This window comes from Sipha flava, unplaced genomic scaffold, assembly GCF_003268045.1.
Source record: "Sipha flava isolate LNK unplaced genomic scaffold, YSA_version1 38_pilon_pilon, whole genome shotgun sequence".
In the NCBI taxonomy this organism is placed as follows: domain Eukaryota; kingdom Metazoa; phylum Arthropoda; class Insecta; order Hemiptera; family Aphididae; genus Sipha; species Sipha flava.
The window spans coordinates 2456204-2479288 of NW_020273099.1; the positions used below are offsets into that span (position 1 = coordinate 2456204).

The 23085-nt window shown below is 29.3% G+C and overlaps 1 protein-coding gene across 2 annotated transcripts in view; it reads right to left on the minus strand.

The window, feature by feature from the left end:
• Positions 1 to 558: 558 nt before the first annotated feature.
• LOC112688429 (protein phosphatase Slingshot) overlaps positions 559 to 23085 on the minus strand; it is a 52180-nt gene continuing 29653 nt past the window's right edge. For both annotated transcript variants that reach the window (XM_025561599.1, XM_025561598.1), the window contains exons 3-11: positions 19016 to 19274; positions 14904 to 15082; positions 13247 to 13312; positions 4375 to 4569; positions 3933 to 4202; positions 3629 to 3775; positions 3048 to 3556; positions 2127 to 2343; positions 559 to 2008 (exon numbers count right to left, since the gene is read on the minus strand). In XM_025561599.1, coding sequence (XP_025417384.1) covers positions 607 to 2008; positions 2127 to 2343; positions 3048 to 3556; positions 3629 to 3775; positions 3933 to 4202; positions 4375 to 4569; positions 13247 to 13312; positions 14904 to 15082; positions 19016 to 19274 — 3244 coding nt within the window. In that variant the 3' untranslated portion in view covers positions 559 to 606. The remainder of the gene's footprint in view (positions 2009 to 2126; positions 2344 to 3047; positions 3557 to 3628; positions 3776 to 3932; positions 4203 to 4374; positions 4570 to 13246; positions 13313 to 14903; positions 15083 to 19015; positions 19275 to 23085) is intronic.

Below are 23085 nucleotides of genomic sequence, written 5' to 3' on the forward strand. Positions count from 1 at the left end.
AGTGGTGTTAGCAATGGATCGATCAATCATTAATATTGTAATTAATTATTATGATTGCTGGAACACACGAGGAAGTGAATAATGTTTCCGCCTGTGTTAGCGATAAAAAAAAAAAAAATGAGATCTACAACTTTGTAAAACAAATTTGTAATATGTTTTTTATGAAAAGAATTAAAAATTTAATATGCGCAAATTGCATATTTTAAATGAAAGAATGCACAAGTGCCTAAAAAAAATGTATACATGATTCTTTTTTTAAAAATTAATTTTTGTGATAAAATTATATGTAAAATGTATAATTTTTCATTATTTTTAAATAGTAAAGCTTAGATGAAAGCAATGGATATACCTGTAAATAATGGTAATGCTATTATTGTATATTTACACGATTGATAAGATAATTTTGCGCTTTAGACTAGAAAACAAGGTTTGAGGAAATAGGTTACTGAAGAAATTTACTGTTAACAGCCAAAAGTAAAATAATAAAAATTTCGAAACAAAAACATTACAGATGAATTGTCACAATAAAACAGTTTAAAAACAAAGTAAAATAAAAAATTATAAGTCGACATTTTTTTGCTTTTATTTTTTTACGGTAAAATTGTTTTACATACTGTTATAAACGGTACTGTTGACCTTAAGCTGTTTAAATGATAACTTAGTTAACGGATGCGATTTGCCCTGTTGCAATTTATTGTTAGCTGCACGGTTGATAGATGCGCGGATGTCACTTTGCTGTATGGGCAACACGACAGTTTTAACAACGGGATTGCATTCTGCCTTGGTGAACTTTCGGGGTCCGATAACGGTCGCGTCTAAACTGGACACTCTAGGGGGCACGGGAGGTTGTTGATGAGGTATGCGTGGGCATCCGCTGTCCTGGACAAACGTTTTAGACCGAGCCCTGCCGTTCTCGTATTTTCCGACAAGTTTCCTGACCGATATGTCTTCCATGGACGCTGCTGGACTAGGTCGCTGCGTTACTTTAGGATGTTCGCTGACGGGCGACGTGGGTAGGCTTTTGACGTGTTCGTTGCCATCGTCTTCCGTGGCACTACCTCCGCTGCTGTTTTTCCGCGGAGGTTTCTCCACAGTATCACTGGCCTTGGCCTCGAACTCTTCTTTCAGACTTTTCACCAGACTACTGTGTTTGCTGCTACTGCAACTGCCGTTGCCCAGACCGGATATGTTGGGCTGAGATGCTGTCGCCCGATTGGCCAACTTGGGCGAAACGCCTTGACCCAACGTCGGCGAGCTCGAGTAACAGTTTGGCAACAGCAGTTTCTGTTGGTCCTTTTGCTTTGATCTTTTCGTCGGATGGTAACTCATCACGTCTTCCGTGGCTATTTTCGTCGGTGCAGACGACGACGATGACGACGACGACAACGACTCCACGATCGTCGGCCTCTCGCCTCGTTCACTCACGTACTGCATAGTCGGTCGAATGTCGTACGAGCCCCACGAACTGTTCCTCGACGGCAGAGTACGGGTGTCGCAAGAGCCCCACGAGCTGTGTCTGGATATGACGTCTCGCAACACGACAGCACTGTCATACGAGCCCCACGAGTTTTGCCTAGAAACATCGGCCCCGCCACTGCTCATCACCACTGGGTCGGGCTCGCGGCACTGTTTGCGCTCTTCGCGCTCGAACACTCGATCCAGGCGGGACGAGAACAGGTCACCGCAGCCACCAACGGTATCGCGTTTACTTTGGTAAACGTTGACCGCAGCGACAGGTCGGTTGACAGCGATACGGTTGAATTTCGGTGACTCCGCTGGCAGGGGTTTGACTAGAATATCGTCGGAAGGAGAGTTGGCGGCGCTCGACGAGGCCACCACGCCTTCAAACTGGGTGGTGAGATTTAGTACTAGATTTCGGCTTGGATCCATTGTTGACTTACGATCCGGACTAGAAGTGCAACCGTTACCTACTCCGATGCTACTGCTACCGCTGCTGTTGCTGCTGCTCGATTCCAATTCGTTGACCCGAAGTTTAACTGATGACGGTCTGTAATATTGATTGAGAATAATATTTAAATTAATATGGTATTATCAACACAAAAATAATTATTGTCATTGGTGCAATGTGCATCGATTCGTCGGTTTATATAGACCAAATAGTTTACCTCGGAGGAGGTGGAGTAGGTTGTAACTGAACGATTTTATTTTGTGATACACTATAAGATCTCAGTCCATTACCGCACGGCATAAATACACTAACGTTGTACTTATGAGCTTCAAAAGGAGGCAATGGAGGGGCCGGTGGAATATTTGGAACTTCAACTTCTACTTCAATAGCAACTTTATCCACATTAATTTTCTCCAATGATTGGGACAGTAATGCTAAAAATATCAATATAATTAGTATGAAATAAGATTTTAAGCAATTCTTAATAGAAGTTCTAATTTTGAGAATAAAAAAAATATTGATTATATATTTGTATTAGGAGCAATCGTTTTTAATTTTAATTAAAAGTATTTTACTTTTCTTGATTTTTGTAAATATTTGCTATTATACAAATTACTTTCTCTAGGAAAATATTTTTAGTTTTTGTTTTAATAGACATAATTAATAATTTTAAATAATACTTGTTTTGATTTTTAGATTTATATCAGTAGTGTTATTACATAAATATGAGAACTTGTAGATTTTAAATAATTTAATTTTTTTCCAATTAAAACTAAATGTTGATAAAAATCAATTTTTTGCAACAAATAATTGTAAATAAATAATATTTATTTATTTTTAAGTAGATGAATAGTTATAAGTAATGAACTTGATGTTAATTATACAGTAAACTATCGTTTAATTAAAATAATTATTAATAATTTTATAATAAAAAAACGCCATAACGATGCAAATGAAAGAATTAATTTTTATTTTAATAGATTCATTGAGTCTTAAATATGGAATGATCACCGTTTCAAGTTATTAGCTCCCTTCCCCGTAAAGCTTATATCAATATATGGTCATTCAACCGGAATATTTTATGTTATCTGAAACCGTGATCTCACTAAATATTAACTAGATTGGCTTATTAACTCACTAGAGTTGGATAAAATATCGGTGGCAAAATTATTTTCCGGAGACCACGACTTAGGTCTTCCACCACATTTCATTAGGTCGTATCCGCTAACATCTAACTTTGGTGGCATCAGATGTGTAGGTGGACTAGGGACAACAGGACCATCTTCTTTGTCTAACCGATCCGGCGGTGTAGCATCTTTATCACCTTCGCTTTGAGATCTCGGTGTGTCCAAAGGCTTTTTAGGTGAATTTGGCGGAGTGATAAGACCCGATGTAGCCACCAAATTAGTTTCAGATTTGGAGCGCTGTAGTTTTTCGCGATTTTTCATTGCAGCTAAAATCCCTTGATAAGTCTCTAATTGTAGGATAAAATGTTTATTGGGTTTAATACAGGTTCGTTTTGATCGAACGTGATCGAATGCTTTTTTAAATGACCAGTTGTATGCTTTCATAGCATATGCTATAACAACACTTGCAGACCGACTGACACCCATTTTACAATGAACTAAAACTTTAGAGCCTTCTTGCCTGAAATTAAAAAAATATTTACACGATGATGAGCATGATATTATAAATATTCAGCAAGTGTAAAAACCATACTCGGCGTTTTTTATATATTTGAACGTATTATCCCAATGTTTCAAAAGGTCTGTTTTTTCATCGTCATATACTCTAACATTCAGATATTTGAATGATCCGGGAAAGAAATTGTCAATTTCCCTAGTTACATTTAGTATATGTCGTACACTGAAAAAGAATCCTAAATGTTAAATATACGTCATACAAATAAGATATTTACAAAACTACGTTGTATACATAATAAATATTATGTGAATAAAAATACATGTAACTTTTCCTCATTAATTATACACATAATTATTCGAATTTACTAATGATAACATACCCGTTTCGATTGAGTTCGTCAAGGTTCGACGCATTCCATTCAGAACCTAAATAAACGTGTGGGAATATTTGCGTGGCAGCATCCATTTGACCTAACACGGTAAGCATTTCTTGATCAATGAATGGTTTATATTCACCTAGATCCATATCTAGTGTTTCCTCCAATCGACCCCTAATAAATTTCGAAGTCACTTCGTCTAGATCTACGCTCATCATGACTTCTTTTAGAGCACTTCGTATTACACGTTCTGTTTCTTCACGTTCACTGGGTCTAAAATTAATGAGCCATAGAAAACACGAGTGTAATTTATAGTTATTGGTAATAATTTATTACTAATTAGTACTCGAACAAACAATAGTAGAAAATATTTTTCTATATCTAATTACAAATACATTTTAAAATAATGTTTGCATTAATAATCTCATTAGTTATTATGACTTACTTCGTTCTCAGCGAATCAGGTGAAGGAGGACGACGTGACTCTATTGAATCCATTGCATTCCATTCATTAAGACATGATTGGTCAGAAGAAATTTGTTTTTCATAATGCGTTATCCAATCGTGAGTTAGGCCTCCTTCAAAAAAATTGTGTTCACGAGCTTGAGCACTGACTCTATGTAAGGATTGGAGGGCTGACCTGAAAAATAATCATGTCAATTAATACAAATTTCTATACGTGTAGTAGCAACTTTTACTAAGATTGACATAAAGTAAAAACATGAATTTATGGTAATGTGATAATTCTTATTACTGGAAAGAAGTTAAAAATAAATAAGGTTGTAAAATAATAGTTTAAATATTTGAAGCATAAATAAGATAAAATAATACTATAGTAGAAATATTATTAAAATAAATGAAAAAAATATTAGGAAAACAATTTTGTGAATACTTTTATTTTTTTATTTTTAACAAGAACCACTTAACTCACGATTATCTTTTTTAAATTTTAAATATTAACACATGTTGGTAATAATGATGAATAAATTAAAATATTTTATTTCAATTGGTAAGACAATTGAGTTTATAATTTAATTATATTATAAAAAATGTCTTTTAAGTTTTTGCGCAGTTATAACAATAAATGTTTGTACTATCTATGGAATATTATAAATCAACAGCGTGTTTTGACAGTTTCAAATGACCACTAAGTGCAAAATAAATAAATTTTAATGTTTGGCCGGTTCTCAAGGTTCGATGAGAATTTTTTAATAGTTTGTATTTAAGGCTAATACAGTCAAAAAAGAAAAAAAAAGTAATAATTAATTTAAATATTTAAAACACCGTCGTGTATTGTGTAACGCACAACATTCATACATATGCAAGGATTTTTTTTAAGTCTTATGGAAAATGCTTTCTTTTATTATACGCTCAAACGGTATACAATCGGAGAGTATATATGAAAGTGTTTGGCATGCCCACCATTATATTTGCTATTGTTTTCGGTGATGATTGAAGAATAAAAAAACGTCACATAAGTACTCTGTGTGGTACCAGTTTGAATAACAACAGAATCGTCAAAATATCATAAATCATCGGAGACGAATAAAAGGCAACATAATAATTTATCACCATTACATTTAAATGAAACAGCTTTCTTTCTCGTATACCTATAGGAAGACTAGACACTTGTTTTATTTTCATGTACAAGCGTGTAAGGCTAAAAAAATAAGAACCGACTTGCACGGGTCGCAGAGAAAGCCGGTATGACGTATCTTTTGGAATTGGCTTGTGGCCATAAGCGCACGCGTATATTATTATGATTGTTTGCGCACGTCTGTCATTTTCCAACGATCGTTAAGAAAAGATAAGACGGAGTGTGCACAACCAATGGACTTATACAATATGCGATTTTATTCCAAGAATTGTTGGCAGACGTCTCGGGAACTGCATGAACAACGACCAGCGTGTTATACCAACGTAAAATGATTAATACATGCGATGCACGTGCATTATGGCGTATTTAATTTAGATTTGAACAGGTTCGGACGGATAAACGTATTACTTAAGACGGCTGAATAGAAGGCAAATTGGCGGTTTATTGCGTACCATATGGTTTAATAATAGGAAAATAATAATAATACATTTTACATGTAAAACGTTTATTTTATTTTATTTTTTTCAACGATCGTTTGGCGTTTGTAGAATAATATATTGATATTGAAGATTTAACTAAGGATCTAGTTATACACCAAAACAGCATCGGAATGTTTTGACACAGATTACGAAAATAAAAAAAACTATCGGTTCCGGAAAAAATGCAACGGTTTGTTCACACCTACTGAAGTATTCGTTCTGGTTGTATGATTTTGCCATGATACCGTTAAATGATTTACGGGATTTAAATGTTTCGATCATGACAACTTTCTTTTATTTTATACGAACTATACAAAGTATTCAATCATTTTAAGTGTCTACGTAAAAAAATAATGATGAATGAGGATTTGAAATACAATTATTGTTACCATAATCATACGTATACTTATATTTTTAGATAGAATAAAAAACTGTTACGATGTAATAATGTTATATATATACTACAATTATTAATATAATACCGGTAGAAATATACATATCTGTCCAAATGTAAAATTACTTTTTGTCGGTTAATTGGTATTAAGTCGTTCGATCTAATAAGGTACTAAAAATAAACATTAATGTTAAAAAAAAAAACCGAAGTTTAACTGCACAAATATAATATTCAAGTTCAAACGGGAAACAATAGTTTTGAATAGTATGTCTAATTTATTTGGTATTCAAAGAAATAGCTAAACAAATGTGATTTGACGACTATTATATATTATCTATCACGTAATAATTAAAATGACCAACATAAGTAATACATCCGACAAATATTCAAAACGAAATTCCTATGGGAAGTGCGTGACGAATTACATGTAGTTCAATCAATGATCAATATAATATTATGATATTACTTGAGTTTTCAAAGCGTATACATATCTGATTTGTTAGGTATCTGAAAGTTTTTGCGTTCACGGTCGGCCGTTCGACGTGAATCACCAACAATGGGAACTAAAATCGAATCCCGTAATCGAAAAGGAAGAGAAAACTGACGTGTATTCTACTCATTGTGTCGCGACTGGGAAATTATAAATACTTACATAAGAAATATATAACGTTAAGAAATAATTATTTTTGTGACAAACAATTGTTGTTTGTTATTGACTTAACTTGTGTAGAATGTAAAGAACAATGAAAAATGAAAAATGAACAATGAAAAATAACGTTAAAATCTAGTAATATTCTATATGACGAAGAAGTTGGTCAAAGAAAAAGCCAATGGGCTCGTAAAAACCGAACACTGCAGTTATTACACGAAGAAGGGTGAAATTTATGGTAGGGTGAATTTGCAGAGAATTATAGACACCCCGCAAAACAGGCGCCACTATAATAGCATTTTAATACGAGGTTTCGATGAAAACGGTATTTTTCAGATAAGACACGATACAAACAAGAACTACGATTGGGTTAGCAAATATTTTTGTTTATACAAATATGTTCCTTTACTATTACTTTACTGGAAAGAAAAATTAACGATTTTTCAAATAATTTCGTCAATTTTTTTTTTTTAAAATCCCGTAAAGCTAATTTAAATAATCAAATGATTCAACTTTTTGTGTACTTGTTAAGATTTATAAATTATCTAGGGTTGAGAGTATTTTGTATAGCAAAAAACTAAGAAATTCATCTGTATAAAAACTGTACCTAAAGAACATATAACAGTGAAAGAAGGATTCAGTGACATAAGCGAGTCTAAAGAAGTAAATTAGAATATTAAAAACATAAAAAGGAAAGGCAGGTTTCACCCAGAAAATAAATAGTATTTGTAAGTATTATTAGATGAATCTAGTTAAGCTAATAAACACGCATTTCTTATCTGAGTGAAATAGATGATATTTTGAACTTAAAAATTTATATATATAGGTACGTATGTATATATTATGAATTTACTGAGTTTAAAAATATACGATGTAATATTCAAAAAAGTAAAATAGTTGTATAAGAACGAATAATAATATAAAAAAAAAAAAGGAAAATAACTGTAAGATTACATAGGTCCATTTGAGGTACCATTCGCAATTTTGTGTTTGCTTTAGTATACACGAATTACTAGAATCGTAAAATTAAAATGATTTGCACGAAATTATGATCATAAGCATTATGAAAACAACTGTTCAATTCGAAACTAGAATAATTTTTTAAAATATTATTTGATTTCAAGACGGCGACCTCAATATTTTTGTTGACGAGCTATTTCAGACGACTATACGAGTACAATATGTCAATAGAATATAATAAAGGCGATTAGTCAGATAAAATAGGTATGTAGCGGAGGTACGGTCGGATTACCGAAATCGTTGGAACAAACGGCGATTGACCTTTTCAGGATACATAACCAGTGCCAAAGGCCCATTTAAGTACATACGGGGCGCGGGCGGGATACCTGTTCTTATTTTTATTCGTCCGTCCTTCTGGGCTAATTTTAACGCGTTCTTAATTTAGTAGAAATAGATATACGCAATTCATTGGGCATGATAGTGACGAGAGGGCAGAAGGAGAGTAGGGAGTTATAGAGATCACATAGGCTATAAAATATGTCACGAGGGTTTGACGAACTTTCCGATTCAGCATTTGGCAGCCGGCCGTTTCGGGAACAATCGTCAATGCGTTAAATGTTACGTGCGAAAAACATGAAGACGAGGAGGCACCGCCGACGACGCTCGATGCCATATTGGAAACAGCTCAGATAATGCGCGCGATTCTCGTTTATCAACACATCCGAGAGACGTGGTGGCGGCGGGGGCAGCAAAGGTCAGGGCCAAATTAGTGACAATTTGCTGGATTTCACGTTTGGAAAAACGGTGAGCTCGCGCGAGTACACGCGTACCCGGTGGTGCAGTGTTATGTTTAGCAATCCGTACATCTAGAGGCAAAACGACGACGGTCGCGACCTTAACGAAAACAGCAATAACACGTCGACGACGATACGCGCGCGCACGCGCGGTGGCACCAAACCGGTTAACGGGACATTCGCCGCGTGCATCGGCGTCGACTTGGACACGACTCGATGGCGGCGTAACTGGTTCGCGCGGCGCGGTGTGCTACATCGTCTCCAAGAACTCCGATGAAAATCGCTTAGAAGTCCAAACGTTCCGAATTAATGAAATAGTCGTCGATAGATCACCGTTTATCGATATGGATATATATCGCGATCGGAAACGCGGTGAAACCGATAAATGACAACGATGACGACGGAATGTACGACCGGGGCACGATTAACGAATAACGTGTAGTGCACGAGATCAACCTGTACCGACGTGCTAGTAGGTCGAGTGTGCGAAGATTCACTAGCACAAAAATGATCAAGGGTGAACATCATCGCCACGGCACGGCAGAATACTGAACACATTTTGTAACGTTTACAATACATATCTATAATTCTTTCGAATAATAATAATAACGCGAACGAGTGCTAGTTGTGTGTTACACAGGTATACGTGCGTACATATATACACGGGGGACGCGTCCGGTCACGATTGTGCGCATCAAATCACGCATACGATCACCATGATGACGGTTGCCACGATATCCCCGACTGGATCGAAGTATCGCAATCCTCCACGGAGACGGACGGCGTAATATAGAATATAATGATGGAAGATCGGGCGCGGGAAAACTGAAATACTGCTCTAATAATATTGTTCTTAGTTCGGAAAACTGTTTACGGCCGCCCATGGAGAATTATTCTAGGGCTATAACTAATAACAATAAACGATTCTGCTCGTGAACCTTTTTTTTTTATTTTTAAATGTTCCATGCGACATACAATTTACAACTTCTATTTGCCGACAGGAAAATAAACATGAACAAATTTGACACGATGATATTTTATTACACAGCATATTGAGTTGTGATATGATGTTGGTAAAATTATTAATGTTTAACTTCAGATTAATTGTTACATAAAGTACAAACAAAACTACTGAAACTATGTAACAGTACCTACTATGTACATAACAAATTTTTGTTCATCAAAATTTACAAAATCTAACAAGTTTAAATATAAATTGTTAATTTGAATATACACGTTTATAAGTTTGCTATTGTAATTGCATAACGTTATGAAAACTTCGAAGCTTTATTAAATGATACACAAAAAAATTATGTACTGTTTTCACGCGTCACGTCGTCTATTGTGTTAGCATTGATACTATTATGGATGACTTTTACTACGCGTCAATATAATACAGTAGAAAATTCCATGAAACTTATGACACTACCAGTTGATTTGATTATAAACGAATTATGGATACTGGAGAAATCCAAAATATAACTTCTATAATACTTTCGTTTTAACTACATATATCTGTCACGATCTATTGCATTTTTTTTTTTTTTTAATTATTATTTAAATATTGATGCTACTATAGATCATTATTAGAAATGATAAAATAAGTATAAATATATGAGATATAAATCTAATAAAATTTCCGACGAGTAATCTAAAAAAATATAATCAACACTTGTCAATCAAGAGAATCAGTCGAAAGACGTGCCTGTGATATTCCACACCGTCAATGTCTGACGTCCATAAATGGATTAAATTCAGGTATCCCGAACCAGTATATTGTATATACTGTATACTGTCGAGATAACACTTCTCTTCATTATTACTATAATAACGTCAGTAATATTATTATTATTATTATTATTATTGAAGAAGTGGAATCACGCATGTTACATACCATATAAGGTATAACGAATGTATTGTCAGTTCTGCGTAGCTTAAATTATTTATTCAACACAAATATTCAAATAGATGAAGTTTATGATTTATTTAAAACTAATTGTCGAAAAGCGTTGGTTAAACTTGAATAAAAAATTCTACATCAAAGAGTACAAATTAATTTTATATATTATAATAGTTTTAATATTTTCAATTTAAAATAAAATATAATGAATTATTTATCAACGAAGTCATTTACTTAAAATTAAAAACGAATAGGGCCAGAAACTAATTTATTTAAGATCATGATCATAATATGAAAAAAAATTTATAAGTAATAAATAATTAACCGATCAAAGAGAAATAAATACATAAAATAAGGTCGTTAGATGAACATGTAATATATAATACATTAGTAATATATATACTTTTCAAGCATTACTAATTTGAGAACTACGGATATTTAGCATATAAAACATTAATAATTTAAGCATAATAATCTTAATGCCGTTTAACTTTTTACAACTTGAAATGCATGGTAAAGCTACATATAATATAGTTGACAATTTAGAAACATTTTAAACATTGTAAACGTCTATGAATTTATAATTAATAAAACACATAATATAGCGTGGTTTAAATACAATGGTCGGAAATACATTTTTACGTATATCATTCAATAAGGACAATGACATGACACCTTTTTTATACGAACTAGATCAATAAATTATTTACGAAATCACAGAATACTGTTCTACAATATTACATAAACCAAATTTTGAAATCACGATACAATGCAAGTTATTATTTATATAAAATATTTTGCTATTTGTAATTTACTTGGAATGTTAAACATTTATTGGCGTTTCGGATGAAATGTAAAGGAAACAAATTATTTTGTTTGTAAACATAAATGAAACATTTTAAATTCTAGGCGATCCCGAAAATAAAATTAAACGACTAACTTGCAGTTTGCAAAAAAAAAAAAAAAATTAAAGATTAATCCATAATTATTCGCCTAAAAATTTTAAAAATGTCATGATATGATTTAATAGTTGATATTTTTTCTCTTATATTTTATTTATTTTGTATGGCAGTAAAAATATAAATATGAAAGTATATTATTTAAATTATACATGCACAAAATTTGTAAGATGTATTACGTTTTTTTATAAAATACAATACATATCAATGAAATTCTACAGAATTATGATTATTGTAATAAACTATATTATTTACGTGTAGTTAATCTACTTACTTGTTTACTGATAAACCAAAATTATAGCTATCATTAATTTTTTAAGCATACCATGTTGCAATATAGTCCTCATTATTTGTTTTTATTTAATTTTCATGTTAGTGTAATAATATATTTCTAATTGCTTGAGAGAAAAAATGGCCATTTAGTGTTGGTTGTGTTTGAATAATTGCACATGTCGAAAGTAAAGAAATTGAAAAATAGGTGAGAAAATTATTTTTCGTTTGACATAATGTGTTAAATAATAAATAATATTATTACCTAATGATGTTATTACAAATATAATTAAGCAAAATAAAATGTGTTAAACACCTATAATACTTATTGTTATGACGAAATTGATCAAAACAGAGTGTAACAGTATTATTATAATAAATGTGAACAAGTCAGATACATGTGGATTTTATAATTTATTTTAATTTGATGTAATTTTGTCGAATAATTAGCATTTTCAAAAGATTTTCATGTGATTTATAAATATACTCAATTCATTAAAATGACTAACTTTCCTATAGTATTATTTCAATAAACTAATTGTTCGATGTAAACCCATGCGTGTTTCTCAAACATATACAGTTTTGTTTGACAGTTTTTTCATTTTGTCTGCTACTTAAAATATATAAGCCAATGTAATTTTTCGTTTTGTTATCAAAATAGTAATTGCAAAATAATCTAAAAGTGGTCTCACGGCTAAGTTACATAACTATTCCATTTGGGAACCATGTCACGCTGAGTCACTACCTACGAGCTATGAAGCTACCCATGAACTCCATGACGACGGCAGTACACAGAGCGAAACGTCTTAGAATCCAACTGACATAAATAATTTGAAATTCAGAGTTTTAAGCATACGGCTCAGTGGATTTGCATTTCGTAAAATATATAAAAAATTACATGTATGTACGTACATACAGCAGAGAAAACGTAGTTATAACATAATGTATATATTATACTGTATATATAACATACTATTATCGGTCTACTGCGTTACTTGTGAAACAATTGACCACAAGGTTACACTAATAATCAAATCAAACAAGCACATAGATATTTATTTAAAACTAATTTTAATAAATTGAAACACTTTGATCATGATCCGAAATAGATTATTTTTTTAGAGTTATTTTATACTTCATTATTCATTTCTAATTATTAAGAATTTAAAAAAAATGTATAGAAAAATATAAACAAATTGCATATGCTTTAATACTATCGGACGGGAAATATAATTTTATAATACATTTTTTTTTCCATCACAAGTTATACATTATAGGATAATAATATTAAATCAATAATTCAATTTTTACTTACCACATAGCTTGCACCGAGACGGGTTTAAAAATATGTTGTCGGCTGCATACACTAACACTAAATCCACTGAAAAATAAGACAATTATTGAATTGATGAGAGACAAACCTGCTTAAGAATAATACATTATTATATATTATTTATAAGATAAGCTTTCAATTTGGAAGTAATAAGAATATTTTTATTATCATTTATTATTTTATATTGGGACGATGTTAACATTTTGATGTTTTGTATTCAACGGGGTAAAAATTAATTTAAGATTTCACCACCACACTTTGTAAAAAATATTTGCATTTCTTCTTAACAATCGTAAACTAAAATTAAAAAAGAACCGGATGGGCCTCGCTCTGCTGTACAGTAGGGGGTGGAGTGCACCTCGTTTATAGGATAGGTCATTACAATGTATTTGTTAAATTTGAACGCAATGATAGGTATCATTATTTCTATTAGGATAAATCGAGTATTTCAAATGTTGCAAAGTTGCTTAAAAACCAATATAATATTTTGAAAAAAATACGCTTGAAAAAATTACCAAACGTAATAACTAGTAAAAGTTTCGAGTTTCCGCAACCTTCACTTTTTGAATAATAACAAATATTTAAAATCGTTTAAGGATAAATCGTTATTTTATGCAATTTCGTAAAAATTTAAATTTCAAACGGTTATAAAATTTTTTTCTTTTAGTCCGGTAGAAATTTTTTTTAAAGTTATATGAAGAATAACTTATGGATAATCTTGTGTTAAAATTTTACACTTTAAGGATAAATAGAAAAAATTTTATGAATTTTTAACTACAAAATAACATGCAAATTATCACTACTTTGACTTATTTCATATAAATTTGGACTTTATGGGCTTATAAAAAAAATTTGTGTGAAACGATTTCCAATTTTTTTTAGTTTTGATAAGTATAATTTAAATCTTGTATTAAGTTTTTAAGAGTTTTCTTACAGCCAAATTTTTTTATCGGTATTTCGAAAAAAAAAAAAAAAAAACTTAGAAAAATTTAAAATTTAAATTGTCTATAAATAAGTCAAAAAATTTCAAAATACTTCGAAAACTTTACTATGTATAGAAAACGCTAATTTAAATATTTGGTGAAAATTTCAAGTGTATGTGGTTTTTCGTTTTCGAGTTAAAGCATTTAAAAAAAAAAAAAAAATGTATTTGCCAAAACGTGGTTTTGCGTAAAATTTCCTGTTTTTACGTAATTTTTTTTGTGGTTTTTTTTTATGTTTTTAAAAAGTATTGAAAAAGTTTGATTTTTGACTTGCCAAAGTACCATCTACATACACTTTCCTTTCAGAAAAGTTGCTGTTTAAGAAAATCGAAGAATTTTTACTGCCCTAAAACGTGATGACACACACAAAAAAAAAAAAAACATCATTGTAAAACCAATAGATTCCATCACTCCGTTCAGAATGTAAAATAAAATATATCGATTTGTTCATTATATAAAACTCAATCTATCACCAATAACAATGCATTACCTATTAATTACGGTTAGGTTTCTCAGCTTTTCCTCTTTTCGTTAAATAGTATAAGTAATAAGTTTTAATAGGTTAACACTATTAAGTTTTTACTAAATCCAGGTATACTAAGTAATGTTACATAATATCTTAAGAATTATGGTTTTATTGTGAATCACTTATTTACCCATCTCCGTCCAGTGTAATTGTGGTATCTGCAAGAAGTCTAAGCACCAATCCTATAGTAGTTCTTTGGTTACAATCTAGACCCAAAAGACAGGATTCTTCTTGACTATTTCCATTTATACACGATACTACAACTAAATATCTGGTACGGCCGGAATGTACACTTTCCAACTTTACTGCCTATAAAAAAATTAATTTAATATTAAAATAGGATTATTATTTCGTTTTAATATTATAACTATACGTATTACATATATATTCTAAAATAAATCAATGATTTTATTTTAAAATGATGATTGATAAGTATTTATAAATATAATATTATGAATTTTGAACGAAAATTTGTACTGACAAATGATTTATTCTAAAACACTTTTGAGATACAACTAATATCATAAGTGTATTAATTCTTAATAGAGTACATAATATGATTAAATATACAGGATGCAAAGTCACAAACAAAAAAATAACATAGCCTCACTAGATCCCTTAAGGCTATTGGTGTTAAGAGGTGAAAACACTATTATCAACCGAACGAAATCGGTCGCAATATTATGACTTAAATTTCCCCCTTCAGATCAACATACATATACTCGTTACCCAGACGACTATATCATTATAATACCATTAACAAGATATTTTAAAATTGACTAAGTGTTAAAAGCAAATGCAAGAATAATTTCTTATTAACATAACTTGCTATAAATATAACACTATATGCTTTATCTACTTTCATTAGTTAAAAATCAAGTTTTTGACAGGTATAAAATCTATATTTCTGCATCTGTACATGTACGCAACAGCTTGTAATTAAAAATGTATATAATTAAATGCACTTATAAATAGTCCGCCAAAGAATGATTATAAATATAATTTATAAAACCAATATTTAATGCTCATAAGCAGAACTCGTAAGTTCATGCATTTGCATATGAATCTTGCAAAGTTGTATTTAATGCTAGATGACATAGAAATCTATTTCAAGGTACCACGGTTATATATGTGAAATCTTATTTTATATGTTATGCATATTTGGCATGTTTTTGTATATTTGGCATATTTATGCATATTTCTATTTTATCAGGCGTATTATACAACATTCTATTAGAATCTTTCAAAAATTTAAATGGAAAACATATATAAAAATAAAAACAAAAATTATATTATCTTTTTTTATCTTCTTGATACTCGTACATTTAATGAATAAATTTGTTTCAAAAGTTTCAGATTTAAAATGAATTACTGACAAAGACGTACATTATACGCAGTTCATGAAGGCTTAAGAATAGTATTAAATAGTATTTAAAATCTATTTTTTTTTAATTGACATAAAAAAATAAAATATAGCTATAAAAAAATGAATGGATAGTTCATGTTATTTCAAAAATGATTTATGATTTTTTTAAGTAAGCATTTTTAAAGTGCATGATTATAGATATTTAGTGCATATAAATGTATATTTTTTAACTTTTTAAGGCATATTTCAAAGCATATTTTGCCAATTTTAAGTGCATAAATGCATGATTATTTAGGCATTTTCTAGGGCATGAACTTACAAGCCCTGCTTTTAAGGTACATGATTGTATAACTTTCGTTAACATAATCAATAACTAAGAAATTATAAATCATATATGGCACTCACGGCACTTTTTTATTTATAAATTAAAATGAAATATAATAGTTAAAATTAATTCAGAATAAAAACAAATTAATTTATACATTCTAAAATATTATATAATTTGTTAGTTTTTAATGCAAGTTGCAAGTTAAATTTAATAGTTTTCGTATTATTGATGGGTCATTTTGTATAAGAGGATTAATTTTAAATAAGTAAAATTCTTTGACTTTATTTTATAAATTAAAATTTTGTTTTTGATTTTAAAAATATAGTAGATTAAGTATTTCATACACATATATTTTTAGTGCTGGAGGTGTCGGATTGAAAAAATGATAAATTGATAAATTTGAAAAATTGTTTTCAAAATATAAATATGAAGTATTATAGTATTAACTTTAATGTATCAAATATTAAGTTTCAAGTTTAAATACTAGAACAAATAAATAAATAATTTATAAATAATCAAATCATCAAATTAATAAAGATTTCATATTATTATGTAATTAATTAAATTGTATTAATTACAAAATGATATATTCTGTGTATTTAAATAAAATTAATAAAAATATTGATAATATTTTACAGATAATGAATAGGAATTTTGATTTCATAGTATAAACATAAATTATTAATTTTTTTTTTAATTTATAGCAAATAGTATACGTAGTATAAGTCTAAAAATCATATTCTTAAAAATTGATATTTTACTACACAACATTATATCAAAAACTTGAAAATGTAAAACAAATATTAATTAGGTATTTATACAAACTACTTATTAAAGTTAAGGGTCAACGTTAAAGTGTTAATTTAGTTTTAAAACAACCTTGGCCTTGCATCCGTGAAAGTGAATTCGATTGTTTATTGTAATGTGTCAATTCGTTTAAATGCGAGATATCGCTTGAACCCTATTAGAAATCCGCGTGGGCACACCCTTAGAATGCTTCATGCATTGTTCAAGAATCAACAGTGCAAACTAAAGAGCTTTATGTCATCATGCATATTATATGATGTGTGGGTGTTACGTTAAAAATACGTGATGCAGTCATTGAACATCTTAAACCTGGGATATTAAGCTTTCTTTGTACAAGATTTAATGTTATGTGTATACTAAATATCACTATGGAATTTAGGAAATCAATCAGGCAGCGATTTACGATTTTTTTTTATGCATTCCATGTTTAAACAACTATACAGTCTGAATAGAAAATGTACAGCTTTTCACCGTTAAGTTTTTATTTTTAAACATAGACCTTCAACTATAATAATGGTGTAATGTTTACATAAAATACTAAAAGTACCTTGGCCTACAGGGCGCAATACGCAAATGATTACTAACGTGAAAATAATGAGAAACCGATCGATTATCCAGAGCAGACTATATGGTATATAGTCAGTTGAATAGCCTTGAGCACAATGTTAAAAACGATTTTGACCCCAATGGTCACGAATGCCTTCAGTAAGTGGTAATTTTTGGTATTAGAGTATAACAATTAGTTGCTCATTTTGTACGTTAAGAGATAAATAATAAAAGAGCGCTATTACTAAAGAAATAATTTTTGATGGCAAATTAGTTTATAAAAAGTTACATTAAAAATGATTCGATGATATTTTGCAAGGACCGTCTATTTGCACATTGATTAATGTATAAAAACTCGATACAAACTAATATAAATACTAAAATTCAAGGTTTAATATAAAAATAAAAAATACATTTATGATTGATCGCTCGTAATTTATATAATTTTAGCAAATGTGATCCTCATTGTCACTGGAGTTACTTATATTTACTATTACTATTTATTTTGATAATATTAATTCCTGCCTACATTTTTTTGAAACTAAAATAAATTATCAATCAATATACTATAATATAATTTTACAAGGTTACCGAACAATTATTTATTTTTTAATAATTGTACACCGAAGTACTAAGACGACAGGATAATATAATATCCGCATAAATATAAATAGTATAGATTTATAATAGTACCATAATAGACAAATAGTATTATTATAGCAATTTGAAAATACTAGTTATTAAAAAGTTGACAGCAAATTATTTTCAAATGTAGAATAAAAGGTATACATTTTATTCTTTAAATTATCTGAAATATTTTGGAAAACTCGGTATTCTATTATCGACAAAGTCCAATGATACAATATGTCAATCAATATAGAAAGGGTACTTATCTTTAGACAAATGATATTATTTTAAAATAGTCTAAGCTTTATGGTTACAGAATATGCCTTGGATGTATTTAAAATTGTAACAGTGCACGTTTACAAAAATGAGTCACGAGCATCACCTTGTGAAGGTTACCCACGAGTTCTAAAACGTGAGGTAAAAGGATTTTAAAAAAGTACATATACATAAAGTGACTTTATATTTTTAGAATACATTTTCAATACTAATATATAAGTGTCATAAGCTGTATTTTTGAGCGACGGATGTTAAAATAAATTATACTTAAAAACAATTATAATATACGTACCATATTCAGACTATCATCAGGCCTAAGTATGTGGAACATGGACTGCAAATGCGCCTGTATATTATTCGCACGCGTCTGCATTTCTTCATTGCCTGCGGACAGCCGACTGGATGCTGGAGCAGACAACGACTGGTGTCTATGTGGGTGCGAATGATGGTGGTGTCTTTTACGTCGGGATTGCAGTTGCTGTTGGTGGTGCGACTTGGGCGAACATAGAACAGTCGCTGAACCTTTGTTGGCGAAATAACACTCACTAAGTCTATTTATAAAAAAAAAAAAAAAAATTAATGCAAAATTGTAATAAACAGAACTATAAACATTATACTAAAGTTTTAGTTTTTGAAGAAAAAAAAACATTAAGTATAATCCCTTTTTACATTAAACGACGATTATATAAGGCGTGCATAGTTTCACCAGCAAGCATACACATGTTTTATTTGAAAATTACAAAACACTCCACATAGTTATGTATGTACATAGGTATCGTATTTTTTTAATGTATGTGTATGATTAATGAAGAAATGATGGCACCCAACACAATGTAATGAGAATAATGCGGTTGGTATATAAGCAGCCAAGTAGACGCAGGGTTTAAATCACGAACAGTGATCGTCAAAAAGAAATTCGATCCATATAGGCTCATGATGATCATCAGGCCATGCGTGCATTTCTTATCATGTTACATATTATTACTGTAGGCATCTTCCGCGGGACACATCTACAAACACGTTGAACACGTAACACACGATCAAATTCATCAATTCAAAATATGGTTATTATCCAAACGACAAACTGACTTTCACCTTTTTTAAGTTTTTTTATTTTAGAGTGTGATCTGCAAATAACATTACTATAGGGCTGTCATATAGGACGATTATAGGTAAAATATCAAATAACACGATTTTGCGATAACGAGAGAACGGTTACTTAATGATAATTATACGTATAGTCAAAAATATAAATGTAACGAAATAAAGGTAATTTTTAACATAGCAGAAAAATAATAACATGGAATATTAACCTGACAAGTAATCAAAATAGTTATTACAGTTATTACACTCAACAGACGCGTTACGCATTACATTAGAGTAAATATATTTTCCTTTATAATACTTTATGATAATAACTGTTGTTTATACAAGAACTACACATATGAACTATAAATGGCATAGTCAATTTCAACATCAAAATAAATTATACTACTCTTTACACAATCACTACATTATACAATGACGAATGATAAGAAAAAATACCCAGATTATTTGTTCAATTTTGACTCTTATTATTCAACTAAAAATATTATACGGACATAATTTGTTCTATCATTTTATCGAATCTGTGTATTGACTTTAACTGTAAAATAAATACAGTATATTTTTGAACTCTATAAAAAAAAAAAAATTACAAAGAAAAATATAGCTAATATAATTTAATTTTTTTATCTTAAGTCAATTTTCAATTGTTCACGCTGTAAAGTAAACTGTAATTGAAGAAAAAATATATAATTTTTTTTAGCACTATGCGAAGGTATAAGCAAATTAAAACTATAACATACGAAGAATATTTTAATGGAATTGATTTAAAATAACAATAAAAGATAGTAAACGTCTACATAGTTCCTGCATAGATATAATAATACTATACATATCATAAGCACGACAGGTGGCATTTATATATTAAATTAATTCCATCGTTACAGGAAGGATGAATATGACGTATATTGTGCTAGAAATGCTGTGATATAGACATGGCTTTCACTATATTGCCTCATAACGCACAATTTTTTGGTAAGTATTTTTTTTTTTTGTTCTTAATTCAGAACTATACCAATAGTACTGCTTATATACATAACTACAAGAATTTTCTGTAGTCAATAATAACAACATACATAAGAAATTAATAATTACTTATTTCTTATGTATATATCGGTAATATTTTTTCCACGGTGCATATTTGCAAGACGTTAGAGAGACCTTAACCCGATAGCATAACTTGTTTATACCCAAGTAACAACAGTGGTATACGTAAACCGGTTGTATATACAACAGATTTAACAGTTGACTGCCACTATATGTAATGAAGGAGAAAAATTTAATTCAAATTCTGAAGGACTCTATTGATTTATTATATTAAATTCGACTTCATTGAATATTTCTTCGTTTTATATTCTCAATTCGTGTAAATTATACTTTTCAAGCATTATGTTATATACACCATTGCTTGCGCCAGGCTAAATTAAAAGAAAAATTACATAAATAACAGAATCATATGATATGCAATTAAAGTTGGTTTCTATTCAATTGGAAACATTGATCAGATATTGATCAATACAAATATAATATATATCTATTTTATACTACTATACCAGTATATTTATAAACTATTTTATAATATTTTATTAAAATTATTCGTATAATATTCAAAAAACGATATAATTTACAAAACAATTATTGAAAAAAAAAATGTTGAATAAAAAATCAAGAGTTATAAAATAAATATAATATATTTAAAAAAAAAGTGAAACTGGAAATAAAGCTGCTGCAAAAGCGTTTTTTTTTTTTGTTATGCTAAATGCCTTGATGTTTCACATTCTATATATAAATATATAGATTATTATATGATATAAATATTCATATAAGAATATATTTTACTATGCTTTTCTAGATAGTTACAAAATATATTACGTATAATTATAAGAAAATGGTGCATTTACAATAATATATGTAAGAAAATTTGTATTTATTTCAATTATGTTTCACTGGCGATATTCCAGCTACCAAGCAGAATAAAAATATGAAAAAAACACTTAAGATAATATAACGTTAATTTTAATTATCAAAGTGACCACGAAGGTTTGGCGTTAATTTAATAGGTTAAGGTTGAAAAGCTTGGTTGAACATGATAATGTAAGAGTTAGTATATATAGTTACACTACTTGCAAAAAATCAAATTAGATAACAAACACAGGTGAAAATAATACAAACAATGATTTTTATTTTACACCAAAATCTAATCTGAAAAATTAAACGATTATAAAGCTTAATAAATTATACCTAACAACTGTTTACACACATGTTTGAATCAACTTGACATTCAATATATTTTAAAATATTTGTTAGACCACATTTTCATAAAAAAACGCAAAATGAAAACGTGTAATCTCCAAAAACTATATTTTTTTTTATTACACGTTAAAAGGAAATCAAAAAAAATATCAGAAGTAGAAATATTTATAAATCACATTTAGTTAAAAAATGAAACTACAATTCTAACAATAAAAAAATTATAAATTTATAAATGAAAATTTAGCGCATCGTAGACACATTTTTTTTTAGACTTACAAAAATTCATCATAAATTAGTTTTGTTGTAAATAAAAAAATCAAATATACGAGTAGAGATTAATAGTCATTAGTAAGAACGTCTAGATCATAACCAGAACTTTAAAAGTGATTATCAAATTTAATTTAATATTATAAAAATTCTAAATTACAATTGAAATTTAGTATTTGAATTTTATTTGTATTATAATTTATTAATTATATTGTGAAATTCAAACTTGAAAGTCAATTCCAAGAAATAAATTTATATAACATTTTAATCCAATTGTATTATAAAATAGTTTTTATAAATGTTAACTATCCTTAGTCCTTAACCATTACTGTAGGATATTGTTGTATTTATAAAATATCAGTAACAATAGTTCACATATTTTACTTTAAGACTTATTATTTAATAAATGTAATATTTTATATTGATTATAATACACTATTTTAATTTTATTTGTTCAGTTCGAGTTTGTAAGAACGATTTTTTTTTTTTTTAAAAATAAAACATTTTGATTAGGTAAGGTACAGAATATATATTAAATCCCCCTTAATTATTTTACGGTTAAAAACGATTTCCAATAATTAATGAATTAGTAATGCTAAAAATAAAGAATATTTGTAATATATATTTAGTTTTAATACTTTGATTTTGCGCTTTCTTTTTGATTTAAAAATTTTTACTTCAATATTATTTGAGAATTATAAATTTAAAAAAAATTTTATCATCATTTATTAAATCATA